This window comes from Gracilinanus agilis, chromosome 3, assembly GCF_016433145.1.
Source record: "Gracilinanus agilis isolate LMUSP501 chromosome 3, AgileGrace, whole genome shotgun sequence".
Taxonomy (NCBI): Eukaryota; Metazoa; Chordata; class Mammalia; order Didelphimorphia; family Didelphidae; genus Gracilinanus; species Gracilinanus agilis.
The window spans coordinates 611459978-611474016 of NC_058132.1; the positions used below are offsets into that span (position 1 = coordinate 611459978).

At 37.2% G+C, this 14039-nt stretch overlaps 1 protein-coding gene across 1 annotated transcript in view; it reads right to left on the minus strand.

Moving 5' to 3' along the window:
• ABCA12 (ATP binding cassette subfamily A member 12) overlaps positions 1–7054 on the minus strand; it is a 241875-nt gene extending 234821 nt beyond the window's left edge. The window contains exon 1 of the mRNA XM_044669427.1: positions 6986–7054. Within this exon, the coding sequence (XP_044525362.1) occupies positions 6986–7054 (69 nt within the window). The remainder of the gene's footprint in view (positions 1–6985) is intronic.
• Positions 7055–14039: the final 6985 nt, after the last annotated feature.

A 14039-nucleotide genomic window follows, 5' to 3' on the forward strand; every position in this document is an offset into this window, starting at 1 on the left:
ATTAGGCAAACTTGAGCTGGTGCTATTATCAGTCAAATCTAACCAATGAACTTCTATTTGACAATCTATACAACTGTCTATTACTCTTTCTTCACTGTTCTACTCCTGGGTAGATCTATATTATAAATATGCTTTCTTAATAATAATAATGGTGACCAGTATAGTACTTTAAGATATACAGTAGGACCTCACTTTACATTCTAAGACCCTTCCAGTAAGGCAAAAATCTCTTAATAATGAACCCCATTATTTATTAAGTATTTCTTAAGTGAATATGCCTAGGCACATTACAACTTTTCTTGGGCTTATCAGAGGTACCAGTATCACCACTTTTTACTTTGGGGCCATTGTTAATAACTAAATAGTAATAACTAAATGAAACAAAGAGATACACTGCTCTGACATGGACACATTTTGTTCCAAGCAAGAACTCCAGACAAAGACTGATGTGAAGTTAATGTTTAAGGCAAAACAATGTAATTATTTACACTAACACTTCTCAGAGTGAGAATGACTGTGATTGGAAGAACTGCTATGGGACTTTATGCTACTTGGGAAAATGGTACAAATTTAGTGCATAATTAAAATTTTTCGTTTTTCTGCTTTTATTTTTTTCAACTGCCAATGTCATATACCTGGATGCATATGTGTTGAGTTCTTGTAAAATGAGATCCTATTGTAATTAATTTATTTTTTAAACCCTTACCTTCCATCTTGGAGTCAATACTGTGTTTTGGCTCCAATGCAGAAGAATGGTAAGGGTAGGCAATGGGGGTCAAGTGACTTGCCCAGGGTCACACAGCTGGGAAGTGTCTGTGGCCAGATTTGAACCTAGGACCTCCCGTCTTCAGGCCTGACTCTCAATCCACTGAGCTACCCAGCTGCCCCCCCCTGTAATTAATTTAATATCATTATCACAGCATTAAAAAGAACTTTATAAATATCTCATTTTGTACTCCCAACAACCATGGAAGGTAGGCGCTATTATTATCTACATTTTACAGTTGAGGAAACTAAAGCAGAGAGAGCTTAAGTAATTTTTCCAGGGTCATAGAGCTAGGAAGTTTCTGAAGGCAAATTTGAACTCAGGTTTTCCTGATTATAGGTCTAGAGCTTTATTCACAACAATAACTAGATGCTTCTGGGTGCCTTTTTGATTGAGTCTATTGAGACATTTTTATTATGATTAGTTTCCTTCTTCAATTTAAAAGCATATCCTATTTGTTCAGAACCTAGCAGTGACTATCTTCAAAAAGTAGGTTGTATTTGCCCAAAGAACCCTAAAAGACTGCCTGCCCTTTGATCCAGCCATACCATTGCTGGGTTTGTACCCCAAAAAGATCACAGGGAAAAAGACCTGTACAAAAATATTTATAGCCGCGCTCTTTGTGGTGGCAAAAAACTGGAAAACGAGGGTATGCCCTTCAATTGGGGAATGGCTGAACAAATTGTGGTATATGCTGGTGATGGAATACTATTGTGATCAAAGGAATAATAGACTGGAGGAATTCCATGTAAACCGGAATGACCTCCAGGAATTGATGCAGAGTGAAAGGAGCAGAGCCAGAAGAACATTGTACACAGAGACTGATACACTGAGGTAAAATCAATGTAATGGACTTCTGTACTAGCAGCAATGCAATGACCCAGGACAATTCTGAGGGACTTATGGTAAAGAACGCTACCCACATTCAGAGGAAGAACTACAGGAGTAGAAACACAGAAAAAAACAACTGCTTGAACACATGGGTTGATGTGGACATGATTTGGGATGTAGACTCTAAAGGATCACCCCAGTGCAACTATCAATAATATGGAAACAGGTCTTGATCAATAACACATGAGGAAACCAGTGGGATGGAAGGGGGGGGGGGGAGTGGGTAGGTGGAGTTACATGAATCATGAACTATGGAAAATTTTTCTAAAAAATAAAAAATTCAAAGTTGCAGATTAATTAATTAATAAAACTGGTTACAAAAAAATTGGTTGTATTTGATAATTGTTGATTGAATGGATAAAATCGATTCAATTTGAAAAGCATGTATTAAGCTCTAGGGACATATGAGGTGCCAAAGTAGGAACTAGGGATGCAAGAGCCAAAGTAACACAGTCAGGGAAGCCAAGTGGCTCAGTGGAAAGAGAGCCAGGCCTAGAGATGGGAGATCTTGGGTTCAAATTTGAACCCAGACACTTCCTAACTGTGTGACCTGAGCAAGTCGCTTAACCTCCATTGCCTAGCCCTTATCACTCTTCTATCTTGGAACCAACACCCAGTATTGTTTGGGGGTGGGGGTGGTTGGGGGAGAAGATAATAGAGTCCCTGCCCTCAAAGAGCCTGAATGAACAAATTTGTTGCCTCAATAGTTTAGTCTTTTTTCTCCCTTATCTTTGTCCTTATACAACCTATTCCTGTGCTTTATGTTTTACTCTGTTTTACCTTAACTTTCTCCTCTGAAAAAATTAACAGATGTTTTTCTTTAAGACATAGTTAATAACTACATAGTGGGGAAAGTACTGAACCTAGAGCCAAGAAAATCCTTGGTTCAAATCCTGACATTTTCTGTTGGTATGACTATGGGCAAATCATAATTTCACTAAACCTCATTTTATTTTCCTATAAAAGGGAGCTAAATAACACCTGTAGTACCTAGACCACAAGTTGGCATTAGGATAATGAGATAAAGGTATATATAGCTCTTGGTTGTCAGCTACAGTTCAATTTCATTATTGATTGAATTCCAAAAATTAGTACCTTGATATTTAGTTTAGAGTGACACAATTTAGGAACATGGCAGAGATCATGTTTATTTTAACATATTTGCCTGATGGATTAGAAAGCATAACAGTACCAAGATTTTCATCTATCCTATGCCTTTTTCCATGCTTCCCTTTCACCATTTTCAGTTTTTCCAGTTGTCTTCACTTTTTCCATGCCCAGATTTTACCACTCCATTTCCCTTCCTTCTCTGACATCTCTAATTTTATCTGTGCAGTTTCCTAATCCAATTCTTTTCTCCTTTCTTTCAATCAATCACCAAACATTTATTGAGTGTAAGGTACGTGCCAACAAAATAGAACAGAACAAAAAAAGAATTCAAATTATTACTCTTTGCTCCCCAATGCCCAAAAAAAGAGATGACTTTTGACTGCAATGGAGCATTTAAGTAGAAGATTCCTAAGAAATCATGTCATCCAATAATCCTCTAAGTGGAGAAACTGAGTCATAGGGAGGAAAAGTAACTTGCTCATTGGCTGTCAGTCATGACAGTCAGAAGAAAAATTGACATTCCTTGACCTGAAATGAAGCTTAGTGGTACTGCCCAATATTCTCCTTTCCAATCAAATTCACCTACTTTTATCTTGATTTTCTCTGTTGTTTTCAAATAAGTGTATGTATTCACTGGACTCAGTAAGACTTGGAGGGTCCAGCATCAATCCTAGTACCTGACACAGAGTGGGTACTTAATAAAATACTTGATTAGTTGATCCTATGACTGGATCTCAGACTCTCTCATTCTCTTCTACCTCACAGTGTTCCTTGAGGATTAACTATAGCTTTTCAGTTAATCCCCCCAAATCACTGTGTACCCAGATATGGGGATAGTAGAGAACACATTGAAAACCATCTGACCACAGATCTATCTAGAATAGAGGTAACAAAGGCATGATCCACAATTCTCCCAAATGTGGTCCAAACCATATTAATTGAAACTGGGAAATATTTAAAATATGTACATATGTGATCTTCTAAGTTAATAGACAGTCTTTAGGGATCCTTAGTGCATAGTTTAGTGGGTCCTTTTCCTTTGAGTTTCGCACTACTGATTTAAAACAATATCTGACATCCTTTTCTAACACAAAAGAAAAGGAGATTTATATGCCAGTAGGGCAACTGTATAAGAGAACAGGGACATCCATTTCATAATCCTCTTTTGACTCCAAATGTCTAAATTAAATTCTAGTCTCTAGAAAAGAACTTTAAAAAGACTTTTCTATATTTGAGTCCTATTGCCCACTCAGCAAAAACTCAAAGAGTGAAAAAAACAAGAGAGGGGGGCAGATAGGTTGCTCAGTAGATAGAGAGCCAGGCCTAGAGATAGGAGGTCCTGGATTCCAATTTGACCTATAGCACTTCCTAACTATGTGATACTGAACAAATCACTTTACCCCCATTGCCTAGCCTTTGCTGCCCTTCTGTCTTAGAACCAATATTAAGGACAAAAGAGAGAGAGGAGAAGAAGAAGAAGAAGAAAGAAGAAGAAGAAGAAGAAGAAGAAGAAGAAGAAGAAGAAGAAGAAGAAGAAGAAGAAGAAGAAGAAGAAGAAGAAGAGAAGAGAGACTAAGTAGAGAAACTGGCACAGAAGATCCGCCAAATCATCAATCTTCTAAAGGGAAAATGGAGATATGGTATCAAAGATCGAGAAATAGAAGCAACTTAAGAAGTGATCTCTAGTCCAATGTCCTAATACTTAATAAACTAACTAATCTTCCTCACAACAATAGATAAGGAAATTGAGACTCAGTGAAGTTCAATTATTTGCCTTAGATCATTTGGCTATTGAGAGCCAGAAAATGGATTTGAATTGAGATCCTCTGATTCTAAACTAAGTTAAAATAGTTTAAAAACTATTAGCGCTGGGGCTAATAGTATTGATAACTGGATAATAGATGGAGAATTCCCTTATTGAGAAAAATAGTCCCCTACAACTTATCTAACAGATATAAACATACATCACCAAAAATGCTGAAATCCTTTGTCTTCAGAGTGAAGACTATAACTTTAATGTGGATAAAATTTATCTCCTTTCAAGGTCTCTTCCCTGAAAGGCGCTACTACTACATCCTCCTCCAAATACCTAATTCTCTACTGCCCTGTAGTTCAGTAGGGACTTTCCTTGCAGTGACTCACCCAGGTTTTTTTCTCCATTAATATTACCTCATTCCTTTCCTTGGTCTCCTCCTCATCAAAACTGGTCAATTTCTCTTAAGACCCAGATCTCCCCAAGTAACACCCATGACATCATGTAAACTAATTCAGGCTAATGAATTACTGATTTGGATGTTTTTTTCCCATGTAAAAAGTGTGGGTTTTCCAAAGACTTTCTGAAGACAACACTTTCAGAAGTTGCTTCAAGGGCAGTTATTTTAAAAAGAAAGATTAATGAGATAGTGATATAGGGGCAGTATTATAAATTTTTCATCTTTTTCTCTCACTCTTTTCCCTTAACCCTCTCACCTCTCACCAAGCTTCATTGCACCCATTTATTTCCAAATCCTTTCTCTCCTCTCATTCAACTATGACGCCTTGACTCCTTTCACCCTTTCGGTCACTACTGAGATGACTCTGCTTAATATGCAATCTACTCTGCCTACATGTTGGTTCTAGAATACAGAAAGACAACAACAGCTTCCAAGGTGAGGGAGACTGTTATTAAAATGTCAAAAGGCACAGTGACCAGGAGAAACTCTTCTTTGTGAATATGTCTTGCCAGTGGCTAATGTTCATGGATCAGTCAAGTTATAAGAAAGATTCAATGGACAGTTTATTAATGATAGTGTCCATTATTAAAAAACCTTAATAATCATGGAGGCAATGGACTAAAGGAGGACTCTCCTTAAGTATTTCATCTTTTCTCTAAAAGCTTTGTTTCATGCAAACCTTCATCCAAACCCTCACACACACACACACATACACACACACACACAAGCACACACGATCACAAACAATTGTTCTGAAAAATTTTTAGCACAACCCTTTTAAAGAGTTAAAGCTTGCCCTTAGGAAACTCTGCCAATTTATCCATGGTAGCTGCCACCTGACAAACAAACGGGATTATTTTTGGTGCTTGTCCCAATGAAAAGAAGTCAGAAAATTTCCAATGACTTTATAATTCCACAACTATATTCAAATAGAGTGAAAAATACATTTCCTTTCAGTATCCTTTCCTCAATCATGATCAGAAAGTCAAGTGGACAATTAGTTACCTTCTTCTCTTGGCATACTTAAGATTTATACCCCAGTACTTATTTAATATGTTGGCCATCACAAGAAAAAAATTACTAGAAAAAAATTAAGGGACACATATCAATGCTTGCTTTTCATAATCCACAAACTAGCTATTGTTAGTTTTTCAACCAAAGTTGGAAAATACTATACTTGGTCAAAGCACATAAAGTTCCCAGTTGGAATTTCTCAGGTTTTCAAATAGTCTTCCCAATGTGTGACACACAGTAAGCATAAGCCATTTCCACTCCCAATCTCCAGGGATACTATCTGGTAAGAATCTAATATCCTACTCTATAATTTGAAAAGTAAACATCAGTGTAAGAACAGAAACAGATTTTGCAATGAACATCATGAGGAAAATAGATGATGGTAACTCAGTAAGATCATCTTGATTTTTCATTCGCCATTTCCATAGAACATGTTTTTAGTTCTAAGATAACTCATTTATCCTGTTTTGAAAGTCTTGACTTTAATTTGTCCCTATTCCACCACCACCCCATTTTTCCTCAGATCAATAAACTCTATACCAAATCTCATTCCTAATTTATTTTCAAGTTTATTCTTTTTAACTAGTACCTTTGGAGGGAAGAAGCACCAAACTCCTTAAACTCATCCTATTTCTAACTGAATTTATATGTAAATATTCAAAAGCATGTAAGCCTGAAATGAAATCATCCCCAGTTCTACCATACTTGGTTTATAGCCTGGTTTCTAGAAACACCATACTAACTGGTAACAAAATGGATAATGTTTCCCTTTGCTGAGGTAAAACATTCCCTGATTATTTGAGTCTATGGAAAAGTGAGATTTTTTTTCTTCTCTCCCTTGTTTAGGCTTGTCCTACTGACTACAGAGATACCGAAATGAATTCTAAAAAACTTGCTATTCTTCTTAGAAAACTCCTCACAAGTCTTTGCTTTTGACCTCCTGTTAGCAACAGACTGCCTTAAAAAAAAAATCATCCCAACTTCTACTCACCGGCTGCCTTTTGACACCTAGCCAATTCTTCCACACCAGAATCCGTAGTTGATGGAATTGTGAAGCCATCTTTCAAACAACCAAATGAAACAATCCTTTCTTTTCCAGCACTCCTGGAAAGTGAACTATATAGTGGATTCGCTGTCCCACTTGCAGTGTCCAGCAGGATTGAACCCTCTTCAAGGCATAGCTTTGATGGGAAGGGGACAAGACAGAAATCCACAGTACTGCTCTGGGTTTATCCTCTTCTTCCACTAAATTTTCATGCAACAGAAACTCTTGATGAGCTTTACTTCCAGAGAAAGAGAAAGAAAGGCAAAATCAGAAGCCTCAGTGGCTTTTGCTCATTCAAGAATAATATCCAGTTGCTATGAGTTGCTAATGTTGAGCCCTAAAGAGAATGAATATAATTCAGATAATGTTCTCATTGTTAAAAAAAAAAAAAAAAAAGCAAAACACACCTCCTACTCTACATGAAATTAACTGCCTATCCACACCTTCAAGAACGTGTCACCTGCATCGGACGCGTCAGAAGGAATTAGGTGGGACACTTGACAGGCCAGTATGACTTGTCTTGCATCTTCTTACCTTCCTTTATCATCTGCTTTAGGAGAGGCATGACACAGAAAATATTGCCCAGTACTGGCTCTGGGCACAATTACTTTTCTCCTAATTGAACTGCTATTATATCTTCTGAGCCAATAAATTCAGAGTTAAGCCTGGAATTTCTAGCTTGAATTTTAACACATTGTTGAATGTGAATGAGAAAATCTTCTTTAGTTCTATTCTTTTGGCTTTTTAAGGTTATTGAGCAAGGAAGCATGTATTAAATACTTACTATATGCTAGTACTGTGGCTCAAATTATTCCCTAAACTTATATATACTAAATCATCATTTAAAGATTTGAATTCATGGCCTGGGATTCTTCTCTATTTAGGGTTATTACACTTTTCTAGGTTCTCCATATGAAATCACAGTTTTATTGTTCAATTGTTCTCAGTTGTGTCCGACTCTTCATGACCCCCTTTAGGATTTTCTTGACAAAGATTTACTAGAGTGATTTACTGTTTCCTTCTTCAGCTGATTGGACAGATGAGGAAACTAAGGCAAACAAGGCTTAGAGTCAGTAAATCTGGATTTGAACTTGTGAAGATAAGTCTGAAATCCACAAATCTACAGATCTCTACTAGGTAACATGCATGAAACACAAGGAAAGAATTCAACAGTACTAGCTTCAGAAGATAGGATTCACTGACAATATCATAACAGTCTATTAGAGTATGAAGTTATGTGTGTGTGTATATTATATATATGTATATTATATTATATATATATATTGTTATTCATTTAGTCAAGTCCAACTCTATATGACCTCATGGACTTTTATCTATGAGGTTTTCTTGGCAAAGATACTAGAGTGGTTCACAATTTTCTTTTCAAATATGTTCCCATTTTATAGATGAGTAACTGAGGGAAATAGGAGAAGTGCCAAAGAGGTTAGGAGACTTAGCCAGGGTCACATAGTTAGTGTCTGAGATGAAATTAGAAATCCATTTCCTGAGTTGAAATTTAGTGTCCTAAAAACCAATCTGTAACCATTTTTAAATGACCCAATCAAGAGAAGAAATCTAGTGCATAAGAGTGGCTAAGAAAATTTGCAGAGAGGAAGCCCAGACTACTTTCTGGAATCATTCTGAGTGACTTTTTATCATTAAACAGTACAATGAGGGATGGGGAGAGTAGATAAATGAATATATTTTGGAGAATTGAGGGGGATGAAAGCTTCTTATAGCCTAAGGGTCCTTGTGACAAAGCAGATTTGACCACCTATTCTTCATTCTTCTGGTGATGGTCTTACACAGGAAAGCAACAAGTTGAGGCAATGAACCAGACATGCTTTGTGGTATATGGAAGAAAAGACTCTAAGGAGAACCCAAACTTTATAATTAATAGATTATTTACTTATTGATTCTTAAGTTTACTGTTAAATGAATACTTTATGGGGCAGTTAAGTGGCTTTCTGGATTGAAATCCAGACCTAGAGATGAAAGGTCCTGGGTTGAAATATGATCTCACACACTTGTTACCTGGGTGACCCTAGGTAAGTCACAACCCCAGTTGCCTAGCCCTTAAGCTTCTGCTTTGGAACCAAAACTTAGTAATGATCCTAAGACAGAAAGTAAGGGTTTAAAAATGATTTTTCTATTATATTTACTTTTTATTTCTTGGTTGGGTTTTTTTGGTCTTTTTTTTTTAATTTTAGTTTTTTAAAGAAAAAATAGTAAATAAAAGCTATCATGCTAAATAACTTCCACAGAATTTCAGAATTTGAAATCAATCATAGAATACTCTCCACAACTATAGATTATCCAGCTTCTACCCAAAAATCTCTAAAAAGAGGTAACACTTTGCCCCTTGAGGCTGTCCATTCCACTTTTGAACAGTTCTGATTATTAGAAAGTGTTTCTTTCTATCAAGTTGAAATTTGCCTCTTCACAGCTCTTGCTCATTGCCCCTATCTCTGTTCTCTGGGTCCCCTCTCAAAAAAAAAATCCATTTCCTCTTCCAAGAGATAACTCTTCAAAGACTGAAAAGCCTTTCTTGATCTTCTCTTCTCTAGGGTAAACATCCCAATTCCTTCTACCAGTGTCCATACAACAAGCATTCAAAATCCTTCAACATTCTTTACCTTTCAGAGTTTCATTTGTTCATTCCTTTTTTTCAGTTTCATGTAGAAACAATTTCTAGCAATTGTTTTCTGACATTTTATGATTCAGATTTTTACCTACCTTCCTTCCCCCCTTCCCCAAAGCAATAAATAATCTCATATAGGTTATATCAATACTTTCATGCAAAACATATTTCCATATTGCCCATACCATTACAGAAGTCACATATCACACATATAATTAAAAAAAACACTCATGAAGAAAATAAAGTGGAAGATAGCATATTATGATCTGCAATCAGGTTCCAACAGTTCCTTCTTTGGCCGTGGATAGCATTTTTCATCTTCAGTCCCTTGTGGTTATCTTGGGAACTTCTGTTCCTGATAATGGTTAGTCCAGGGGTCAGCAACCTTTTTGGCTGTGAGAGCCATAAACGCCACATTTTTTAAAATGTAATTTTGTGAGAGGCGTACAGTGCTCACAGTGTGCGCTCCTGTAACAGCGCCTAAAAAAAATTGACTTTATGGCTCCTGCAGAAAGAGGCATATCTGGTCCTCAAAAGAGCCAGATATAGCTCGAGAGCCATATGTTGCCGATCCCTGGTTTCATCCTTCACAGTTGATCATTGAATAATATTTCTGTTACTGTATACATTGGTCTCCTGGTTCTGCTCATCTCACTTTACATTTGTTCATTTAAGTCTTCCCAGGTTTTTCTAAACTCATCCTGTTCATCATTTCTTATGGTTCAATTTAATGTCCTTTTTAAAATGTGACACTGAGAACTGAACACAATAATCCAGATATGGTTTAACCAAAAGCATTATACTTGGGGACTATCGAGTCATCTTCAAATTCTATGCCTCTGTTAATGCAGCTTAGGGTTTCATTAGTTTTCACCCTGCTGATTTATATTGGGCTTCCAGTCCACTTCCAATCTTTTTCCTCCTAGCTGTTGCCTAGCTTTGTATCTCTCATCTTATATTTGTGAAGTTCATTTTTGAACCCAAGTATAGGGCTCCCCGTTATCTCTCAACTCACTCCCCTACATCTGATCCATACCTAGGCTTGTCAATTTCACCTTTGAAAGACCTCTCAAATACACTCCCTTCTCTCTCTCTCTCTCTGTCACTTATACCATACAAGTGCAGGACTTCATCATTTCATGGCTGGACTATTACAATAACCTACAGGGGTCTGCCTGCTTCAAGTCTCTCTCCAATCCAAACCATCCTCAATTCAGCCACCAAAGTGATTTTCCTAAAGTGTATGTTTAACCAGCATTCCCCAACCACTCCCAATAAACTCCAGCAGCACCCTATCACCTTTCTATTCAAATACAAAATATTTCATTTGTCTATCAAAGTGCTTCCTAAACTAGTCATCCCTTAATCTTTCCTGTCTTCTTAGACCCTAAAGCCCTACCCTATGTGCTATATGATTGAGTGACACTGGTGTCTTTGCTGTTTCTCATACAAAACACTTCATCTCTTGGCTTAGATATTTTTTCTATCTCAAATTCTTGGAATGTTCTCCTTCCTCATCTACACCTCCCGACTTCCCTGGCTTCCTTCAAATCCCAGCTAAAGTCGTATTTTCTTTTTTTTCTTTATAATTAATTAAGAGGATTTTCCATAGTTACATGATTCATGTTCTTTCCTTCTCCCAGAGCTAACAAGCAATTCCACTGGGTTTTACATGTTCAAAACCTATTTCCACATTATTCATATTTGTGATAGAGTGATCTTTTAAAGCCCAAACCCCAATTGTATCCTCATCAAACCACATGATCAATCATATGTTTTTCTTCTGCATTTCTGCTCCCACAGTTCTTTCTCTGGATGTGAATAGAGTTCTTTCCCATAAGTCCCTCAGGATTGTCCTCTTTCATTGCATTGCTACTAGTAGAAAAGTCTGTTAAATTTGATTGCTCCATAATGTATCTAGAGCTCTGAAGCTCAAAGATCAAAGGAACCTAACTGTGCAAGGCGGAGGTCAGCACAGGAACCCAAGTGGCACATAGAAGATAAGCAAGGCAGACCATTACACAAAAGAGCCCCAATTCAAGATCTAAAGCTGGAAGGATGAGTAAATTTTTTTCTAAAATTCTGATTAATATAAAAAAAATCATTATTCTTCTGCCCTAAACAAGAATAATTCCATAAGAACTTTAGGCAGAGGTCAAGGGAAAAATTGATTTCTCACAAAGATGAAATTAGCATCTAGACAAAATGAAGCCAGTTACAAATTAAGTAAGACTATGGCAGAAAGACTTAGAAGGAAAACAAATAACCTATAGGAAAAAGCAGCTAGCTCACCTTATGCAAGAAGTAGACCTCATGAAAACAGACTAAATCAAATAGAAATCAATGATTCATTTAAACAGTTCTTAATCAAATCATTGAGAAAAAAGAAGGGTAAAATATTTGTTATCAAAATCATCTGATCTGGAAAATCAATCAAAGTCAACTTAAGAATAATTGGAAGGGAGGGGGCAGCTGGGTAGCTCAGTGGATTGAGTGTCAGGTCTAGAGACAGGAGGTCCTCAGTTCAAATCCAGCCTCAGACACTTCCCAGCTGTGTGACCCTGGGCAAGTCACTTGACCCCCATTGCCCACCCTTACCACTCTTCCACCTAAGAGCCAAATGCACAGAAGTTAAGGGTTAAAAAAAAAAAAAGAATAGTCGGAAGGGGGCAGCTGGGTAGCTCAATGGATTGAGAGCCAGGCCTAGAGATGGGAGGTCCTGGGTTCAAATCTGACCTCAGACACTTCCCAGCTGTGTGATCCTGGGCAAGTCACTTAACCCCCATTGCCTAGCCCTTACCACTCTTCTGCCTTAGAGCCAATGCACAGTATTGACTCCAAAATGAAAGGGTAAGGTTTTAAAAAAAAAAAGAAGAAGAAGAATTGGATTCCTTAAAAACTAGGATCAAATAAAGGGAAAAAAATCCCATTATAAGAAATAAGCATAGTCCAGTAAAATGAATACATATAAGTGACTACCTCCCAAGCTGAATTACTCTTTCTTAATATTATGTTCATCACTTCTTTGCCAAGAGGTCAGTAACATGCTTCATTATAGGGCTCTTGGAAACATGGTCATTGCATTGTTTGGTTAAGTCATTGCATTGTTTAACTGTTTCAAATTTGTTTTCTCTATAATATTGTCTTTTTATAAAATGTTCTCATGGTTCTGCTTACTTCACTCTGTTAGTTGCTAATACTCAGGATTCTCTAAAATTATCTCCATTACTTTTTTTAAAAAAATACCTTTACCTTCCCTCTTAGAATCAATACTGTGTGACTTGCCCACAGTCTCACAGCTAGGAAGTGTCAGAGGTCAGATTTAAACCCAGGACTTCCCATCTCTAGGCCTGGCTCTCAATCCACTGAGCCACTTAGCTGTTCCCTCTATCACTTTTTTATGAAACAATAATATTCCTTGACATTTGATTTATGTACCACAAATTATTTAACCATTTCCCCAATTATGTAAGAGACATACTAAGGCTATTACCTCCCTAAAAAGATATTATCAACTTTCTCAGCATCTTCCCCACCTCTGTCCTTCCTTATGTTTCTATTTGAAGTATCCTTTCAGGGTTTTCCAAAAACAGCCAGAGGAGTGATATTCATCAGTTCTTATACAAGTCTCTTTTGTGATTCAAAAAAAAAAAATTCAAAATTACCCCAGGTAAATCTAAAACCCATCCAGCTTAAAATTCTTTAATAAACAATAGTTTTTAAAAAGTATATTTTGCCCCAAAATGATAATAAGCTCTGTGATTTTATCCTCAAGGATTAGTCATATGCCCAAAACACTTCTAAACTTTCTTATTAGCTATACATCTATAGTGTGAAGACAGGATTAACTCTCCCCTTGTCTATTTTTAAATTAACCAACCAAAAACTTAAACACCCCTACTTAATGCTAAGTAAGGGAGTTCCAAAACCACTTACTAAGGTGGGTTACAACACCAAAGGTGACTGACCACCCTCTGGGTAGTGCTAAGCAAATTGATAGACTGCAATTGGTCCCTGTAAAGTGGAGGAAGGGTCAGGAAGTGACCTGGGAAAAGGCCTGAACTTTCCTGTCCAAGGGAATCTTCTGCTTTGGTCTTTGGCTGGGGTCATTGGCTTGAAGCTTCAGCTTGAAGCTTTGGCTTGGGACTTAAACTGGGACTTTGGCTCTTGAACTGCTTCTGGTAAGACTGCTCCTGGATCTTCTCCTTTGGAGTACATCTTGGGTGAGTGAGTAGCTGACCCTCCTTTCCTGGCTTCTGGAGAGATTAGGTCTGGAGAGGCCTTAACCTCCTGGAGGATACTGAGTGCATGGAACCCCTGTTAATTTACCATTGGGTCCTCCAGCTGAGGGTTATCAAA